General features: G+C 39.6%; 1 protein-coding gene across 4 annotated transcripts in view; it reads left to right on the top strand.

Moving 5' to 3' along the window:
* The window catches only part of LOC134205631 (breast carcinoma-amplified sequence 3 homolog), a 54,978-nt gene that overhangs the window by 15,439 nt on the left and 18,958 nt on the right, over nucleotides 1–20,581 (top strand). For 3 of the 4 annotated variants that reach the window (XM_062681050.1, XM_062681052.1, XM_062681048.1), the window contains exons 2-3: nucleotides 18,100–18,427; nucleotides 18,490–20,065. In XM_062681050.1, coding sequence (XP_062537034.1) covers nucleotides 18,116–18,427; nucleotides 18,490–20,065 — 1,888 coding nt within the window. In that variant the 5' untranslated portion in view covers nucleotides 18,100–18,115. Of the gene's footprint in view, nucleotides 1–17,896; nucleotides 17,998–18,099; nucleotides 18,428–18,489; nucleotides 20,066–20,581 lie in introns of those variants that run through there. The other variant, XM_062681049.1, reaches the window with a different exon arrangement.

The raw sequence follows: 20,581 nt of genomic DNA on the forward strand, positions 1-20,581 counted from the left end.
TATAAACATTTTTGTAACCTATCTATACCTATATAGAAAACAAAAGTTTGCATTTAAACGACTGTGTATCACTTCAGAACAGACTGCCCAATTTTTGCTAATTTAAAATCGTTTTCTTCTATTAACGTGGAAAAATGTTATGATGAAACTGGAATCCTTTGAAAATGAAAACTTAATATTTTCGATGAAATAGTTTTTTGTACAATTTGCATGTAATTTTCAACTTTTGACCATATTTTCTTTATATATATATAACACAAAGTTGGCATTTGTACAACCGCGCAATATTCTTGACCGCGCTCAAGAATAGACAGCCCAATTTTTGCTGATTTATATTCGTTTTCTTCTTTTTTTACGAGGGAAAATGTGATGATGAAATGTGATGAAATTGTAGTGCTTTGAAAATCAAAACTCAATCTGTTCGATGAAATGGTTTTCACAATTTGCATGGAATTTTTAAATTTTGACCATTTATATATGAAAATAAAACAATGTTGTAAAAAATGATAGATCATTCTGAAGAACCGATTTGTTTTCTAGATAAATTGTGGACGTAAAAAATTATATCAGGAAATTGATCAATTTTTGGCAAGACAAAGTTCGCCGGATTAGCTAGTTTTCTATATAATTCCTCAAATAAGAGATTCGACCTAGAATATGATTGTAACATAGTTGTTTTGCTTCTGCCAATAATTAAAAATGGAATTTTACTAATGAAAGGAAACTAGCCATTTCTACAACGTAACGTGTACGAGGAACCATCTACTACCAGTTCTGCAACATTGCCGTTAGAATCCAACTCGATTTGTTTATGATAAATTCCGTTAAATCTTGTTTGGTGGAGTGTGTCTTTATTTGTCTAATAAACGAGTTTGTTCTACCCGATTTAATTCCACCAAAATGGTTTCTCGACAGAATTTCATAATTTAATCGGGATGAACTACTGCGTTCATAAAGTTGAACTTGTGTATTTTATCCGTGTCTTTTGTTTTAGATTAAGGCTATTTAGATTAGATTAGCTATTTAGATTAAGGAAACTCTAATTATAGCCTTCAACAAATGTCTTACACCGACTTTTTTTAAAACTTTAAATTCATTTATTTTTCAAGTTTTGGTTTTGCTTTGGTATACAGGTCAAGCGTTTGGCCACAAGGCCCTGCATTTTAGATAATAATTATTATGTTTATACCTATTTATATATTTCAATACTATTATTTCAATTCTAATTTTGCATTTCATCCTTGAGGAGGCATTACTTGGTATATAAAAAATGGTAACCTAATTACCATATACACTAGTATTTATAATATGAATGCGATAACCTCTATTGCAACAAGTGCCCTAATTTCTGGCTGGTCAGAAGTGGCGCAACAGACCCTAAACTTTTTTTTACACTCACCAAAGCGTTCCTCGAGAGTCGAGAGTTTTCATCCCGGCCAGACGGTGGATCTCAGATGTTCGAGTCCTGGGAGAGGTGTTGAAGATCATCTACAGGAACTTGTTTTGTACTCGTTGGAGTTTCAGATGATGAGTTACAGCGCAGCTCTCCCAGACCTTCATGTCGTATTCGATCACAGGAAGGATTATTCCAGGGTGTCTACTACTTGTAAAAACCTGGAAACCTGAAATTATAAGGGAACTTTTCCCCACCTGGGAATATCCTGGACATGTCAGGGAAGTCCTAACACAATCGGCCTCTTTCAAAAAATGAACATTTGGTCCAAACAAACTAGATGTTGGCCACGCAAACGGGAACGATATTAGCAATCTTATATTTTTCAATCAACTGTATTATCGAATGAATTTCTAAAGGAATATTTAACCTTCCGGGACACGCATCATTGTAAGAAGTTCAACACCTTTGAAGAAAGCACGCTTCTCGTTCACAAGAGCGGCGGGACAGCGTGAGTGATCCAGGACCATGCGAGTACCGGAAGGTTAAAAGAACCCCTGAAGGAGTATCCAAAGGAATACATTTCCGAAGAATTTACTAAAGTGATTTCTAAGGAATTTTCGTAAGAAATTCTGAAGGAATTCTGTAGAAATTTCCAAACAAATTCTCGGGACAATTCCTTGAGAAGTTTTCTGAAGTTGCTCTACAGAAATTACCGAATTGAAACCCAAACGAATTCCTTAAGAAATTGTCGAAAGAATCCTAAACTGGATTTCAAAAGAATTGTCTACAGGAATTCTTGAAGAAATTTTATCAGAATATCTGAAGAAATCTCAAAAATATTTTAAGGAGGTATTTTCTAGGGATTTTCTGAGGAAATTTTTGAAGGATCTCCTGAAGGAATTCACAAAGAAATTTGTAAAGAAACTGTCAATTGCCTTGAGTTTTTTTCTAAGGTTTTTGTAAAGATATGTCTGAAATAAATCCTGGAGGAAGATCCGAAGGAATTTCTGAAGAAAATTCCGAAGTAATACTCAAACAAAATTCCCTTTTTGAAGAAATTACTGAATTTGTGCTGTTATACTCGAAGGAATCCCTGAAAGAACTTTTGATTGAATGGTTGAAGCAGGATGAATCTGCGAAGGAATTCCCTTAAGAGTTTCTTAAGTAATTTAAGAAGAAAAATGTTGTGAGGCCAGCAATAATGTATTTTGAAAAACGTTTTTCGCAATATTTACTTGTTTGAATTGATTATTTTGCTGCAAAAATCTATATAATGATACGTTTGTTTTTATAAGGAAATTAATGTAAAGCACATAAAAAAACTCGAAAAATCAGGGAATTTTGTTTTTACAGTAGATTTTATTTTCCGACGACAATGACGACCGACGGTTGATCAAAGAGTACAGCATTTTCAACAAGACATTACACGTCACCGTCTTGTCAACATGTTGCCGGAAAATAAGCTTGCTTTTGAGCCGGCCTCATTGACCCATTCCACATTCGTGCCATTGAAATTGGTTTTACAGTCCTTCTTCTTCTTCTTATTGGTATTACATCCCCACACTGGGACAGAGCCGCCTCGCAACTTAGTGTTCATTAAGCACTTCCACAGTTATTAACTGCGAGGTTTCTAAGCCAAGTCACCATTTTTGCATTCGTATATCATGAGGCTAACACGATGATACTTTTATGCCCAGGGATTTCGAGACAATTTCCAATCCGAAAATTGCCTAGACCGGCACCGGGAATCGAACCCAGCCACCCTCTTGCTTTGTAACCGCGCGTCTTACCGCACGGCTAAGGAGGGCCCCCGATACCTTACGGTTTTACAGTCCCCAGGAGGAATATGTTTAGGGGATTAAGAAGGGGGGAAATGGCGACCTGGGTCTTCACCGCGTTGATACAGATCTCCCAGCAGGTGAGGTACTCTTTCAGGGCATCCGGGCCAAGTTAGAGATTTGCCACTAGCGCTCTGATCACTCTACCTTGGTGGACGATGGAGGTGTCATCTGCAAACATCTGCGCCTTCTGAAGGTTCTGGTATGTCGGAGGTGAACAGGTGTTAACAGCAGAGACCCGAAGATACTGCCCTGGAGTATCTGGTATCCTGGACAACTGCGACGATGTCATGCTCATTTGAACTCGCTCCGCTGATTGAGGACATTCCGGGTGTCCTTGCCGAGAATTGTTGATAATTTTCACCAGGTATCTGGAAAGATTGTAGCGTTGTAGTTTGAACACATGGCTGTCATGCCATACATGTCGAACGCCTTCTTGACATCGAGTAGGGCTATGGCGAATGTTTTAGAGACAGACTTGTTCCGTCTGAGGACGTTGGTAACTCGGGTCATTTGGGGCACGGTGGATCGTCCGCGAAGGAAACCAAACAACTTATTGTGATGTTCGGCAGACTCAAGTAGCCGGCTTTAAATAGCCTTTTAGGATATCTTGGATAACTTCGAGAGAAGGCTGAAGGGAATATAGCTTTTTGGAGAGGAAGGATCCTTGCCAGGCCTAGCCTACCGTGAGAGACGTTTTTCGCAAGCTGTCATGATAAAGCACTGATTCGGAGGTCTATACCCCATGACATTTTTTTAAAAAAGCTTCAAACACGAGGAGCCCTGGTTAGGATGATGCATTCCAACTTGTTCTACACACCTGTGCGGTCCCCAACACGAAATAAGCGAAAATCATCACTTCTCTGTGGGAGCTGCCTATCCGATTCTGTTTTTTCGCACTTGTATACAAGTTTGATAAATTTGTTATCATGGCTTGTTATGATTCGGAACAGTTTTTGCCTTTCTTTCATCCTTGTTCGTTATCTATTGAGAGCGATTTCTGCAAACTCTGATCACGAGTTAAACCAGGTTTATAAAGTGCTGGATATTGTTTAGCTTATACAACACGGCAGACTACGGTGGCCTGAACATGTTGTTCGTATGCCGGAAGAGCGTTAAGCGAAGATAATGTTCAGTAGGATAGGTTTATAGGGGAAGATCTATAGCCCATCAAGTCAAGTCAAGTCATGTGCTTGAGTTCAAGATGTTGTCGATGATTTTGTCGTGTTTTGCGATGATTTGATATAGGCTGTCAATTCGCTAGCTGAGATTTCCAACTCCTCCTTAAGGTCGTTGGGTGTAAACTAGATGTTGATGACGATGTTGTGTCCAAGATTGTACGAGCTGACGAAGCGACGACCTATTTCGATGACCTTCTCTGCAGTCTGCAGGAGTTATCGAGCGATCCATAGAGTCACTGTTGTCTAATTGGATCAAAGGTGGAATGGGTCGAGGCTTGGAATTTAAAGTTTTGATTAATTTCCCGAACAGATAAGCGCGGATCATATTGGAAAAATCACTATTTCTGAGGTCCTGGATAATTTTTGTCAAGCGATTGCAACGTGTTTAGAGGATACGCTGGTACTACCTTCGAGTGACATTTCGTAGACGGATCAAATCTTTGGTGAGTGTATCAACGGTTAGGGTGTTGCTTACGGGGTAAGATCTACCACGGTTACATTGCCAGCTACAGGCAAATCCTGACCCAACGAATACCTTCCTCTTTATCCAACTCCGTGGTATTTATGAGGGTGTCGCTAAGTCGGTGGCCTCTCGTTAAGTAAGTACCACATCAACACTTCCTTCCTCTCCCTAGTTACGGTGAATATGGGCGTGGCCAGGAGTAGTAATCTTCGTGATTTTGTTATTTTTGTTTAAGAATGGAATCAAGGACCACTCCCTTTCTTGATTACTGATAGCATTCTAGATAAGGATCTCAAAAGTAAAACATGAGTATCACTACCCTAGCAGCACACATGTTCCACATAGGTTACTGTAACTTATATGTGACCGGATTCAGTCACAATCAAGTTGCTGCAACAGTTTTTGTCTGACTTGTGCTGCTCGGGTAGTGTCCAATCTACGAATTACACCGTAACAATGCTAATGCTTATGCTAAAATGAAGAAAAAAGAATTAAATTCAGATGCAAGATTGCTGAGAACCATCATTTTGAAAATTTATTTTATATGATATTGGGGGTCAGGTACGTAATAGATACTACTTACTGAAGACGATGCACTGAGGAGTATTTCAGCCCAAACCCTGGCCAAAAGTAAAAAACAAATTTTTAGAAAATTCCATATTATGTTTCGTTTTTGTACTCTCAAATAGTAATACTAATATGACGAGCTTGGTAGTCATATGGCTATCGCTTCTGCCTCATACACAGGAGGTCATGGGTTCAATCCCAGGCTCGTCCCATTCTTCATACTTTGTATCTTTTTCTATATTTCTCATGTTCCAGCAATCGCTAGGACAGGAAATGGACTTCTATACCGTTTCCATTTTCTATCCTATACCTTTAAATTGACTGTTCTAGTAGTAACTGCTAGAATTGGAAATGAACGGAAAAGCTCGTTTCCTATATCCAATTAGAATTCCATCAATAGCTATCTTCTATCACATTAGCTGGGTAACTCGTTAACCAAGACGAACCTCTGCCCGTCGTCAACCTTCGCCCAAAAATTCCAATAAAATGGCCAACTCGTGGCAAGTGCAGAGGTATATTCGGCTTGCAGTGGAGTGATTGCATCATCATTTCCTGACGTGGCAGGCGCCAGTGTGACCTAACACATGAGATCACCAGTACTTTGCTAGTCCCAAGCAAACATCTGTTGGTTCTCTGTGCAAGAACAGCTGATCTGGTCATAATGGAGTAGCGACAACGGGCAGTCAATCAAGCTCAAGCGCAAGCTCTCAAATAGTAATACTAATTTGCCATGGGATTTTTGAATCAATATTGTTAACTTGTAAGCAATGCTGGCTGTCAAAACTTCGCCCTAATGTGCATGAAAAAATGTTCACGTATAGTCGTCTTTTTCTTGGTTTTTATTGATTTTTAAGATGAAAATCAATATAGGTATCAATAATGATGATATGTAAAACGTTTTTAAGAATCATCCAATCCGAAACCGTTTTCAGGTAATCCATAACGATGATATTAATTGCTAGCTTTTTTCTACCTTTTTTACAATAATATGTTTTACAAAAAAAAACTTATGATTGGGTTCCAGATGAAATCCAGGGGCAGTTCCCCTATGTATTACATATATATGTATACATATGAGCCTAGTGAGATGTTTTAGTAGAGCTAGCTTAGTGAAAACTACTTACAATCTTAAAATTGTAACAATCTCATGTGGACGTTGGCTGAAAGTCATCCCTTGAGCTACTGAAAATCTAGAAAAAAAATCGTATTTAATTAAAAATAGGGATGTTCTGTAGCTGGAAAACTCATGAATATGATAAACGCATCACATGTGAGGAGGCGCATGGTAGAACGTAGGTTTGAATAGCGTAGGCTTTTTACCTAAGTTGTTTTGAGGCCATGTTTTGTTACGATTTACAAATACCTAGATGTTTTGCCTCGAGCAGCGGTTAGGTGTCTCTTACCTTATATTCGTTTGAAGTCAAGGTCTCCAAAACTAATTTTCAAATTGGCTCAACATCAATTTAAATATTGTTAGACCGCGAAGTTTGAAATTCTATTATCATCAAAATTATCATTTTAGCGGAAAAAAAAACTCGGAATAAGAGTCTGTTCAGAATTTGAATTAAAACGGTATTCTGAAAACGCCATGGCGGTGGATGGTATCCCTTAAAACTAGAAAAATCTTCCCTCATTCTTAAAACCAAACAACAACAACTTAAATCAGAACCATAGGCAAGTATACTGATAAATTCGTATTATTTGTTGGTATTGAAATCAGCATAATATGTTGGTTCCTATACCAACTTGTATATATTATAACACCAACACCATTCATTTCTATCTGGGGGTAATTGGTCGCCACACCACATGAATTGTTGCCTGCGCCTCGAACGACCCAACGAAGCCCTGCTATGAGGGAGAACGTGCATAATGTTCCCTTGGGGGAAAATGGTCCAACACATAAAGTTATTCGTAAAATCGTTCATACTTCATTTCTACACGAATATTACCTTTTACAATTCAGTACTGGTTCTTCATTACCGAGCTGCAATGAAGTGATTGAATAAAATAACGTTTTGCGATTCTCTCACCTCACCCGTAGGCTTTTCTTTCAAGTACGCTAAACAAACAACCATGCGTTACTCATTCATTTCTCATGTACTTCAGTCATTTTGTACCACCATTCGGACGTTTTGCCCCAGGCCTAATTTAAAAAATAGAGTTACTGCACTCCTGAGAAGAAATTTGATTTGTTTCTTATTTTTGTGTTTTTTAGCAGTGGAAATCTGAACACTGAACGAACAGTTCCCCTTATACAAATGCGTTAGAAAGTCACAAAATCCTTGTTATTTTAAATAGATCATTGTGAAATGTAGGTAGTTTTGTAAATTTCGCATCTGCACGTTGAAACGGTTTGATATTCTGGTTTATATTGCATTCGTGAATCATTGAAAACGATGTAGGGCTGCATATTGGTCTGTTTTCCCCTACTTACACACCTCAATTGCTCAGCTGGTAGAGGGTTTGTCACTGCGGAAAATGGGTTTGTCAATATGCTGTATTTTTCTTTTTGATCTGTGTGCGTTGAGTATAGAAGATGCCTTACTCTGATAACTTAGTAGATCCATTATGATGGGCAACATCTGTGGCAAACAAACTGGAAAATAAATTCTCTCAGCTTGCTTTCTTTCTCTCTATCCGGATTCCGGAACTTTTTGCTCCTCTATCTTTAAGGCCTATTATTGTCCTCTGAAGGGGCCCTCCTTAGCCGTACGGTAAGACGCGCGGCTACAAAGCAAGACCATGCTGAGGGTGGCTGGGTTCAATTCCCGGTGCCGGTCTAGACAATTTTCGGATTGGAAATTGTCTCGACTTCCCTGGGCATAAAAGTATCATCGTGTTAGCCTCATGATATACAAATGCAAAAATGGTAACCTGGCTTAGAAACCTCGTAGTTAATAACTGTGGAAGTGCTTAATGAACACTAAGCTGCGAGGCGGCTCTGTCCCAGTGTGGGGATGTAATGCCAATAAGAAGAAGATTATCGTCCTCATCTCTGAGATCCTTGAGCTCTTTGTTTTGAAATTTTATGTAATGAGCAGCATGATATAAAACAATAATCGAAGAGGATCTAATCAGTAATCACTAGAGTAACAGCAGGAGCCGTTCTAATTCATATCACGAATACCTTAGCACATTTAAAGCATAGATATTAGAATATATTTTAATAGTCAAATTGTTCCTATTTGAAACTCAAAGTATAGATATTTCACTTTCACAAACTTACTAAATTGCATTAACTTTTGTTTTTAGATAGTTGGTGGAGGTTCTGTTAAAGCGTACCACGCGGCTTTTTGACTAACTTGTGATGTGTTGTTCGTGAAAGGAAAACAGTTATCATTTTATATCTTTAATTCATACGTGCATTTGTTGTAAGATATTCTCACTTATTGGGTTGAGGTATATCCGATACGATTTGTGATCAAACAAATCTGGTGCGATTTGTCGGAACCCCGGCCAATTATTACAACCAAATAGGATTTTTTTTGATATTCAAATCAGCATAACTTTGCTTATAATAACACAATTTTGATGAAACCGGTACTATCGGACGCGGAAACTCTTCTAGTATTCTGTCCTAAGCTTAAATCTCTGATCGATCCATTTGCACTGAAAATATTTTTTCGGTTTGTCATTTTATGCGACGCAGAGATATGGCTATTTCCATTTCTTTTCACATTTCTTTAAGAATTCTTTCGGAGAACCATTTAGATATTCCTTCGAAAATGCTTTAATGAGTTCTTTCAGGAATTTCTTCGGAAATTCCTTAAGAAATTCATTAATTATAATTTCTTCAGAACATCCTTCAGGAATTTCTTAAGAATAATTCTTTCAGAACTTCGAGGAATTATTTCGGGAATTCCTTTAGCAATTCCTTCAGACATTCTACCGGAAATTCCTAAAACAACCCTTTTAGATTTTTTAGACTATTAGAAATTCATTTAGAATTTCCTTGGAAAAATCTTTTAGAAATTCCTTCCAGAATTCTATCACGTTGGTGTTATATTTAAATAAACATAAAAAAAATGTCTTCAGGATTTCCATCGGAAACTACATATTCCATTCTTTGATGCATTTCCTACAAAATTTCCGAAATAATTTCTTCAGGAATTTTGGAAAGAAATTTAAAAATTTAAAATGAAAATAAAGGAATTTCGAGATAAATTTACAAAAGAAGGAACGTCCAAAGGAATTTCTGGCGGAATTTTCTATATTTTTCTTGTAGAAGTTTCCAAAGATATTTGGGAAGAATTTTCGATGAAATTTCTAAATGAATTTCCGAATGAATACTTGAAGTAATTTTGCTGTGGAGAACCTGAAAGGATTTCCGAAGGAATCCCTAAAGGAGTTCCCGGACGAATTTCCAAAGGATTGTTTCCCAAAGGAAAATAATTCTCAAAGAAATGCTTGAAGAAAATTACGAAAGAATTTATAATGGTATTTGTAATTCAAAGGAATTTCAAGATTTTCTCTCTAGAGTTTCGGAAGGGATTCTATTTCTGCAAGAATTCCTAAGGCCTTATGGATTCAAAGAAATTCATAAAAATAATTCCCCTTAATAATTTCGGAAGGTTCTTTTGAAACAATTTCCGTGTTATTTTAAAGGAATTTCTGAAGGGTTTTCCGTAGGAATTCCAAAATAAATTCTAATGGAACTCACAAAAGAATTCCTAAAGGATTTTCCGAAGGAATTTCTAAATAAATTTCCGAAGAAATTCCTAGAAGAATTTGTAAAGATAATTCTCGAAGGAATCCCTAGAAGAAATTCCGAAGCATTTTGTGAAGGAATTTTCGAAGAAATTTAGAAATCTATTTCCAAAAAATTGTATTAGCATTAGCATTGAGCAATTCGCACAAATGGCCACGTCCTTGCAAATGCTGAGGAAGAGGAAGGATGGTTAGTTGAACACCTACTTAAGAAAGATGCAGAGAACTCTACGACCTCTCATAGGTGTCACGGGAGGTTTTGGAATCATTAGTGTGGGAGGTTATAACAGTAGGAATCGTTTTGGTAGAAGGTGAAACACAGATCAAACTTTATTAGGAATACAAAGTATTAAAGAGACGAGCTTGGAATTATAAGAAAATTTTGAAAGTCATTTTCCTTCAGGAATACCTACGGGCATTGTTTTAGGAATACCGTCCTTAAGAGAAATCCTTCTGAAGTTTCTTTTCAAATCACTATTAATTCTTTCAATAATTCTCCAGAATTTTTTTAGCAAGTCTTCTAGCTAGAAAATTTACTAGAGCTTCGGAAATTCATTTTGAAATTCCTCCTTTTTGGGAATCTCTTAGAAAATCCTTTAGAAACACTTTTAGGAATCCTTTGAAGTTTTTCAGAGAAATGCCTCCAGCGATTCATTACTAAATTCCACAAATCCTTCGCAAATAAATCTAGAAAAACATTCAGAAATTCCTTTATGAATTCATTCGAAAATTTCTTTCACAATTTGTCTAAGAATTCTTCTAGAAAATCCTCCGGAATTCCCTTCAGAAATTCCTTTAGCAATACACTCAGAACTTCCTTCAAGTATCCCATTCCCTCGTAATTTCACCGGAATTGCCTTCATGCGTTACCGAACAAATTCCTAAAGGAAACTCCAAAGGAACTTTTCAAATTCTTTGTACATTCTTCCACAGAGAACAGACATGGATGCTCGAACAAAATTTCGGTAAAAACGTGTGTAAAGATTTAAATCGCACCTCAGCGCCACCAACGCAGGCTGCCCGACATAAAAACTCAATCTCACTAAGTGATGGCGTTGGCATACACTACATAAACAATGTAGTGCTGCCACCTAGGAGCAATTCGGAATGAACACTAGCGCTAAAAAGTAAAACACGGCAAATTTTAACCATATTTATCGGCACACTAGCACCGCGCAACGGGGGCATAACGACATACTTCAAAATGACCAGTACAAACTTTTACACAAGCACGCGAATGAAGATGAACGTCTGTTCTCTGTGATTCTTCCAAGAATTACTTTAAGATTCTCTTGGCAAAAATTTTCAGGAAATTGCTACGGTTGTAGATACAGAATTGCCAATCCGGAGTCCGGTCAGTCCGGTCTAGCATGTTTCCGGTCAGTCCGGTCTAGCATGTTTCCGGGTTGAAAACATTCTCGACACCCTGGGCATAGTATATCCACAGACAAACAGACGTAACAGCCAGAATATTTTTCTGAAAAATCCATCGTTCAACTCCTCTACCACCATCTTGCGAGCATGTTACACGAAACAATGTTTCGTATGACATTGTCACCAGAAGGCGCTGAAGTGAAATGTCAAACTCGAAGGATTACGACGGTAGCGCCTCTAGTTGTGAATCGCGCAAGCAATCAAATTCAAGTTGATCGTTGAAGTCATGGTCGATGTTAATTTCTCTAGTGTTACGTCTGTTTGTCTGTGGTGTATCCATTGTACCTGCCACACAAGATACATACTCATGCAATGATGGGCATAGAAAAGCTTTCTATTAATTGTTGGAGAGCGCGCAACAGTGGACAACAAACGTACAGCGGACAGATAAAGCGAATCGGGAACGTCGGAACGGAAGAAAGAAAAAAACAACCACTCAGTTGGACTTTACACGAACGAATACAATTCTTATTTATTTACATTTGACATAAACAATTAATTCGACAACACATCAACAGTCATGGTGTGTTCATTTCGCATATCAACATTGAGTTGTCTCGATTATGAGGGGTGACGATTGCACGTTAAAGTTAATTTCAACACCCCTCCTCAAGTCGGCAACCCGATAATCACATTTTATTATCACAGATCGACTTGTAAATAGTCACTTCACTTTCAACTTCAAACACTTGATCTTCAAGTTCAAGTTCAAACAGTCTCAATCCTCTTCTTTCGTATTACTTCCATTTTCTTTTGTTGAAAATATTCACCCCTCCTAGCCGCAAGCTTCGTCATTTCGCTTAAAATTTCTTCTCTCTGCACACTTTCACTAACTAGTGATTCTTCATCCGTCGTCACTTTGTATCTTTCGCTATCATTATTTGCCTTCTTTTCTTATACTCTTTCCATCATTTTCTGCAACAATTCGTCCACATATCGCCATTTTTAATCATTGTGCTTCTGGGCGCTGCAACACACTGCTTATGCAGAGCACTTTGTATCCCTTACCATTGCTGTACTCGTTTTGATTGGCTTACGTCTAACACATACTGCTTTCCATCATAATGCGCGGCAGCCATCACCGCGCCATATTTTGCAATTTTCGCTTTATTGCCGAAGAAACTGACTTCCATTCCCGCTCTCGCAACACGATTCACCGAGAACAAATTACAGCTGAGGTTGGGAACGTACAGCACATTCTTTACTTCACATTTCTTTCTCATATTTCCAACACTACAACATCGCCAGAATATTCCGCTAACAGCTTCTCACCACTTGCTACAACTACTTCAACCGGGTGCTCCAGACGCCGCATCATGCTGAAGTAATTACGGTCGTTCACCATGTGGTCCGTCGCTCCAGAGTCTAAGAACCACCGCAGTTTCACATTTTCTTCTTTCTCTTCTTTGGATGCCAGAAATGCCACATCCGCACGATCCGAGGATCTCGTGTCTTCAACAGCTATGTCCGCTCTACGATTCTGGAATTTCCTCGCATATTTATCTCTACCGTAATCATTCGCATCCGATTCCACCAACACATTCACACGGCAATCGGCTTGTTTGTGTCCAACTCTACCGCATCTAAAACACTTTAACTTCTTCCAGCTTTGTCTGCTAAACATGGCAACACGCTCATCTTCGCCCCCAGGGGCCAGCAGATTTCTTGTTTTCATGTCCACGTCGAGTAAACGCTTCTTTACAAAAGCCATTGTAACACCGGTTGGAAGCGTTTCGATTGCAGTCACTACTGAATCAAACGACGGTGGCAGCGTCAACAACAAATGACAAACCGCGTCAGAGTCTTCAACAGCCGCACCACTTTCTTTCAACTCCCGAATCAAACGATCAAACTTCAGCAGGTGTTCCGACAAACTATCACTCGCATCCTCCACATATTTCAATGTGAGGAGCTGCTTTCGGATAAACAACTGTCCGGCAACACCGCGACGCTCGAACACCGCTTTTAGCGTGTCCCATATTTTCTTCGGAGTCGCACAGTCTTTCACCAGTTCAAGCTGGCTGTCAGCAATCGCCTGAATTATCACAGCTTTACACTTTTTCTCCGCGGCTTTTCGTTCCACCATTTTCTTTTTCTTCTCCGACTTTACACTAGCGGAGTCGTCCGCCATCAATTTAAACTCGTCGATCTCACTCATCTCCCGGTGGAGGCAATCCAGCAGATCGAACGTGTCGAGAACGGTTTCCATCCGAAACCTCCAGTTGTGGAACCCGGACCCGTCGAACGCGGCGATTTTCACTTTATCGTCCATACCTGGGCCAATAACCTGTTGGAGAGCGCGCAACAGTGGACAACAAACGTACAGCGGACAGATAAAGCGAATCGGGAACGTCGGAACGGAAGAAAGAAAAAAAACAACCACTCAGTTAGACTTTACACGAACGAATACAATTCTTATTTATTTACATTTTTACATAAACAATTATTTCGACAACACATCAACAGTCATGGTGTGTTCATTTCGCATATCAACATTGAGTTGTCTCGATTATGAGGGGTGACGATTGCACGTTAAAGTTAATTTCAACATTAATAACTGAGGAAATGCTAATATAATGAAAAGTTGAAAAGCCGACCAAGTTAAAGTTGGAATGTAGAGCCATTGAGGAAGAAGAAGATAGATACAGAAATTGTTTTGTAAATGCCTCAAGATATTCCTTCAAAAATTCAAAGAAGGAATACTAGGAATTCCTTCATAATTTTCCTAAAGATTTTCTATTGGAAAATCTTAAAAAAGAAAAACCTTAAAGAACACTTGTGTCTTGAGAACTTGTTTGGAAATTTCCTCCGAAATTTCTTCGAAAATTCCTTAAGAAATTCCTCAAGAGATTACTTCGAAATTCTATTAACGAATTTTTAAAAGAATTTCCTGAAAACTCGATAAATTTGGTTGGAATTCCTACGGAAAAATCGTCGGAAATACCTACGAAAATTGTATCAGGGAAGTTTTCCGAAATTCTCTTAAGAGAATTCCCTCGTACTTTTTTTTTTTAATTTGCTTTAGCAATTTCTGCGGAAATTGGTTTAGGAATTCTATCGAACTTTTTTAAGAAATTGCTTTCGCAATTATTGTAGGAATTTCCTGAAGAAGTTCTTACAGTAATTCCTTAAGATATCCCTCTAGGAAGAAATTCCTTATTCAGGACTTCATTCAGGAATTCTTTCGATTTTTTGGGAATCCCTTCGTACATTCCTCCGGAAATTTAATTAAATATTCCTTAAGACCTTCGGAAATTCCTTTGTGTTTTTTCAGGAATCACATCAGAAATTATTTTAGGAATCATTCGGAAGTTACTTTAAGGACACTCCTTACGGAATCCAAATTGAAAAATACTCGCGTTTTCAAGGGCACACCACGCAATACGGAAGCAACCCACAGCTGTAATATATATTTTTTCAGCTTTGCTGCGTCGCAGCATGCGTGAAATAATAAAAATGACAGTTGTGCGTTACTTCCGTATCGTGTGGTGTGCCCTTGAAAACGCGAGTAGTGTTGAATTTGGATTCCGCGAGGAGTGTCCTTAAGAGTTCTTTCCGCAATTTCATCTGGAAATTCCTTTGAAAATTCCGTTAGAAACTTTTCGGAAAATTCATGTAGTATTCCTTATTTCATTCTCTAATAAATTTTCGGAAAAATTCTTTCAACCAAATTTCTGGAATAATTCCTGCAGGAATTTCGGAAGAAATTCCGTATGGTTTTACAAAAATAATTTCCGCAAGATTTCTTGGAGGAAGTTTCTAAGGAATTTTCGGAGAAATTGACAAAGGCCTTTCAAAAGAATTTGCTAAAGGAGCCCCTGAACGAATGTCAAAAGGAATTCCTGGCGTAATTTTTTAATTTATACCTGGAATTCCTAAAGACATTTTCAAATAATTTCCTAATGAAATTTCGAAAGGATTTCTCCCAAATTAATTTTTGAAGGCATTCCTAAAACAATTTACAACAATTTGCGAAGGAATAATTCCTAAAGGTGTTTCCAAAGGAATTTTTAATAGAATTTCCGAAGAAATTCTTAAAAGAACTCGTAAAGGAATCAACGAAGAAATTTTTAAAATTTTCTAATTTTCCTTCTTTGAATTTTCAAAGGAATCTCTTGAGAAATTTCCAAAGGAATTTCTGGATTTATCTTGGTTTTGACTCTGAAATTGTTTGCTTAAAACCCCTTAGATTGTCGTAATAACAGTCTATCCATTATCACACAGGAATTAAAAGTTTTTGGAAAAATATTCCAAGAAATTCCTAGTTATAGACGATAAAATGCAATAGAAATTTCGTTATATTTGAAACTGCCTAACATTAAGTTCTTACTATTGACGCCAAATTATAAATGAACCAAGTACGCCCAAATTACTGGTGCCCCACCATTACTAGAACTATGGCGTCGCCAGTCGCTAGGAATATGGACAAACGACTGTAGTATGCTCAAAAATGAGTTGCTGAGCCGCAAAAGTTCTGGCAGAATGTCATTTTGATGGAGGAGAGAAAATTTTAACTTTTACGAGACTGACGGACTGCTTACAGTATGGCGCAAACCAACTACAGGATTGGATCCAAAAAGTTTGCATCCGACTGTCCGACTGACTGCATAGAGGTGGTCATGTTATGGTTTGGGGTGGTTTTAGTCCAAACAGCGCCAAAAACCTTATTTAAATTTTCAGGTTGGAAATTCTCTCGACTTCCCTGGGCATAAAGTATCATCGTGTTAGCCTCATGATATATGAATGCAAGAATGGTAACATGGCTTAGAAACCTCGCAGTTAATAACTGTGGAAGTGCTGAATGGACACTTGCTGCGAGGCTGCAATGTTTCAGTGGGGGATGTAAGGCCAATAATACGAAGATTCGTTCATCGAACCCAGTCACCTTCAGCATGGTCTTGCTTTGTAGCCTTACCGCCCGACTAAGGAAGGCCCCTGTTTGTAATATGAGTCTGCTTGGTAATGGTAATAATCTCCAGGGTTTCGCCTTGGAAAATATGCATTTGTGAATATGTATGAAACATTCTCTAAATAAAGATATTATAAAAAGAATCCAAACCCAATTGTTAAAGAACTGAAAAAATATATTCCGACCGAGTCTTTTTAAGTGTTCTTTGTAACATCTCAAAGCTCATTATTTAATCACTATATTAATGGCGGCCATGGTAATCAAACTCCCTGTTTGATAGCATTGAGCGCTAACAGTCCTGTCATAAATACAATGGCACTCGGCAAAAAGGTATGATAATCAACATGCAGACATATCCCTTCACCGAGACAACAAAAGATTAACCTATCAGCGTGTCTGCCGAGTGGCTATCAGGGTTGTAAATTTTCGGCAGCACTGGATGAAGGTGATGTTTTTTTATATCATGTTTTTATTTTCTTCCTGCTTTGAAATCAACCTCACATTCCCGGAGAGGCAGAAAAGTAAACAACAGAACTCACATCACCCAATGCGCCGCGAAGATGAAATTTACCACAGCAAAATGTACACATTCACCCAGCAAATTGAAAAAATTCACCACGCGTTTAAATGGGCCACTCACAGTCATACGGTAAGGCGCGATCTGAGCAGCCTGTCAGAGCGACTTGTGAGTGGCTGAATGCGAAATTGAACAGACGCTGTTGGAAATGATTTTTCGGCTGCACCCAGTCGCACTCACCACGGCGGCGATGAAGGCGACTGCAGATTATACTGAGATCCATGTTTTTCACTGCATTGACTGTGAAATATTTCTACCCTGGTGGCTATACCCACTAATCGTTCTTCCATATGCACGTTCGGCTTGACTGTTCCAGATGCAGAGCGATCCTATCTACCTTTGTTATATGTATATAGGAGCCACGAACGGCTATCGCCTTATGTCTAAAGGCACTGCTCCTGGTGACGTAGCCAGCCGTTTTTGTACCGATACAAAAAGTGACCTTTAAGCGGGTATTGTTGAGATTTCGTTTTTGCTTCTGCACGTTGAAATTATGAACAATTTTTAGGCAGTGCAATGTTCCGGTAGACGGTTTTACAAAAAAAAGCTTTAAATAGTTACAACAAGGGAGCAAACAAAATCATTGCCTTTGAAATGTTTTTGCTTTTTTCGTACACTAGATGTACCAAAAACCAACATTGTAATTAAGGTACATGTTGTGTGGACTAAATGCACTCCATACTATACGATCTCTCCAAAACTGAACTTCTGATAAGATGTTATCACGATATGAATTATTACACATAAGTGACCCTCTTCTTTTATAAGCCGCTGATGTATGTTTTTTTTCGACTAAGTCGTTCCGATTTTCTTAGTGCTCCTCAGAGACACGTCATTAGTGGGCCCATGTGTTTGTGCAAGTTCCAGCTTGTTGAATCGCTTCTCGTCTCGTAGCGTCAATCGACAGGCAGAACAAGTTTCAGTAATTATCATCAGCTGTTCGCCAGTCGGACTTGCTTTGCAGCAATACAATAATTATTTTCTCGTTTCTCTTTGTTCTGCTCGTCGTCGACGTGCGCCGTAGGAAATCGCTACTGAAAATGTCCGCCGATTCCCAGCGACGATCAGCGTCCAGCAGCAGCTCGTCGGCGGCTGCTGCGCGCTGTATGCCGGTGATTGTGCCCCCACAGGCCGTTAGTGATCGCTCGATCATCGACAGTGTGGCTGGATTCATCAACGATGTAGCATTGCAGACCCAAACGCCGCAAGGCGATGGTAAGGATCACATCCTGTGGGCCCGATTCGAAAGCACCGCTGACATTAGCGATCCCTGTCTCGGGGACGATTGGGAGCTGGAAGGGGGCATCGCTCCACCGCTCTTGCTGATTTTAGGCTACGTCAACGGAATTCAGGTATGCTTCAGGTCTAAATCGATTAACGAATATATTTCATAGTTTTATTTTTCTCGTTACAGGTATGGATCATCCCAGCGAATGGGGAAGCTATTGAGGTGCTCTCGTGGCGTCATGGAAGCGTGAAGTGCTTGCGGGTTCTGCCCACACCATCATTCGGTGATGGCGAATCGGCCACCGAACCCAACGACCAGTTCATCCACAAGCGACCGCTCATTGCTCTGTGTGACTCAGCCTCAACTGGAGCCGTTGGCAGCAGTGGTAGCATGTCAAGCGGCAATCAATCACAGTACTGTTCGATTAACTTCATATCACTAAAGGACGGCGAGAACGTGAAGAGCATCAAGTTCAAGAATCCAATAGTGGATATCCTTGCGAATCGCTCTTCGGTAGTAGTGAGTTTTACGGAGCGTATTGCTATCTTTGATGCCCGTACGCTTGAAGATCGGTTGACGGTTACCACGTGCCATCCAAGTCCCGGGTTGAACCCTAACCCGATAGCATTGGGTCCGCGCTGGATTGCGTATGCAGAAAAGAAGTTGATGGCGTCTAAACGATCCAGCGGAGGCTGCGACGGAGATGGCGTCACTAGCTATACGGCCACCGTGTTGAATGCGGCAAAAAGCTTAGGAAAAGGCTTAAGAGAGCTAGGCGAACAGATGGCTGCCGGACTGACTGGAGGCAGTCATTCCGGGCCAAGTTCAATCAGTGGAACATCCAGTGGATCGGTAGGAAACGTAGCAGGTGAAGGCAATCAGCCAGGAATTGTTACGATACTTGACATCAAGTATCCGATTAAGGACGTTAGTCCTACTACGGGAACACCGATTACCAGCACCGGAAACGACCCAATAATTGCACATTTTGTGGCTCATTCCGAAGCCATTGTAGCTTTACAATTCGATGCTTCCGGAATGATTCTGATTACGGCGGATAAGCGTGGACATGATTTCCATGTCTTCCGAATTCATCCGCACCCCAGCGGTCCTTCGTTGGCGGCGGTTCACCATCTGTATATTTTGCATCGCGGAGACACTACAGCCAAAGTACAGGACATAGCGTTCTCTTTAGATTCTCGATGGGTAGCGATCTCAACCTTACGAGGAACCACTCATGTCTTTCCGGTAACTCCCTACGGGGGGCCCGCTGGAGTTCGGACGCACGGATCACCTCACGTTGTAAATAGATTATCTAGATTTCATCGGTCTGCTGGGCTGTCGATTGATGGTCGGTCCAGCAGTCCCGTTTCGCACTTGGAACACCCTTCGTCTCAGACGCCGACATCCGCTTACGCCAATCCACGAATTCCACCGTTTCCACATCCCACTATCGTGCAACCCCTGGCTCAGCTGCGACAGCCCACCACTCTTGGCTCTCAGACGACGGCCGGCATGAACGCCAAGAGTGCTGGAGGCAATGGCCGTCAGCGCCACTCATCGTCCTCGTCGGATGATCTGATAAAACCGCTCAGAGTTTGCGCAATGTTCGCGAAGGCTCGTTCCTGGCTGTTGGATCCGCCGGGATCGGCTAGAGATACGCCGGCTCATCGCATCCAGCGAAAACCGGTGGACTCGCTGTTCATCATTGCCGCACACGGAGCGTTGATTCAGTACGATTTGGAACCGAAACATGCAACCAGTAAGTAATGTGTTTTTTTTTATTTAAGCGGATGGGGAGATGTTTAGTTGAAAGCACATCATGATTTGCAGTTTTTCATTTTGTTATATGAAATTGATCCAAAGAATCTTCCGAGGATTGACTAAAAAAATAATATTTACATATTTGAAACCATTGTTTGATAATACGTGCTATTGTTATCAAGGCCAAACCTATAGAAGGGTTAGACAAGAAATAGGCAAATTTTCGAAATTCGACTTAAACTAAACCGATTTTGGTAAAACTGGAATCAGCGGACGCAAAAATTCTTCTAGTTTTCTGTTCTTTTGGTAAATTTTAGATCGGTAAAAAGACACTGGCGCTGTTCTTGATTTTTCGAGACTATGTTATTTTGAGAAGGATTAAGAAACTCAATAACAGTGAATGATACAAATGGCGCCCAAGTTGAAACTCGTCGGAATCATCCTTTCAAAAAAAAATAAAATCGTGCATGATTTTATCAGATTGAATAATTGCACGATTTTTTTTTGCTTTCTC

The sequence above is a fragment of the Armigeres subalbatus genome, chromosome 1 (assembly GCF_024139115.2).
Source record: "Armigeres subalbatus isolate Guangzhou_Male chromosome 1, GZ_Asu_2, whole genome shotgun sequence".
Taxonomy (NCBI): domain Eukaryota; kingdom Metazoa; phylum Arthropoda; class Insecta; order Diptera; family Culicidae; genus Armigeres; species Armigeres subalbatus.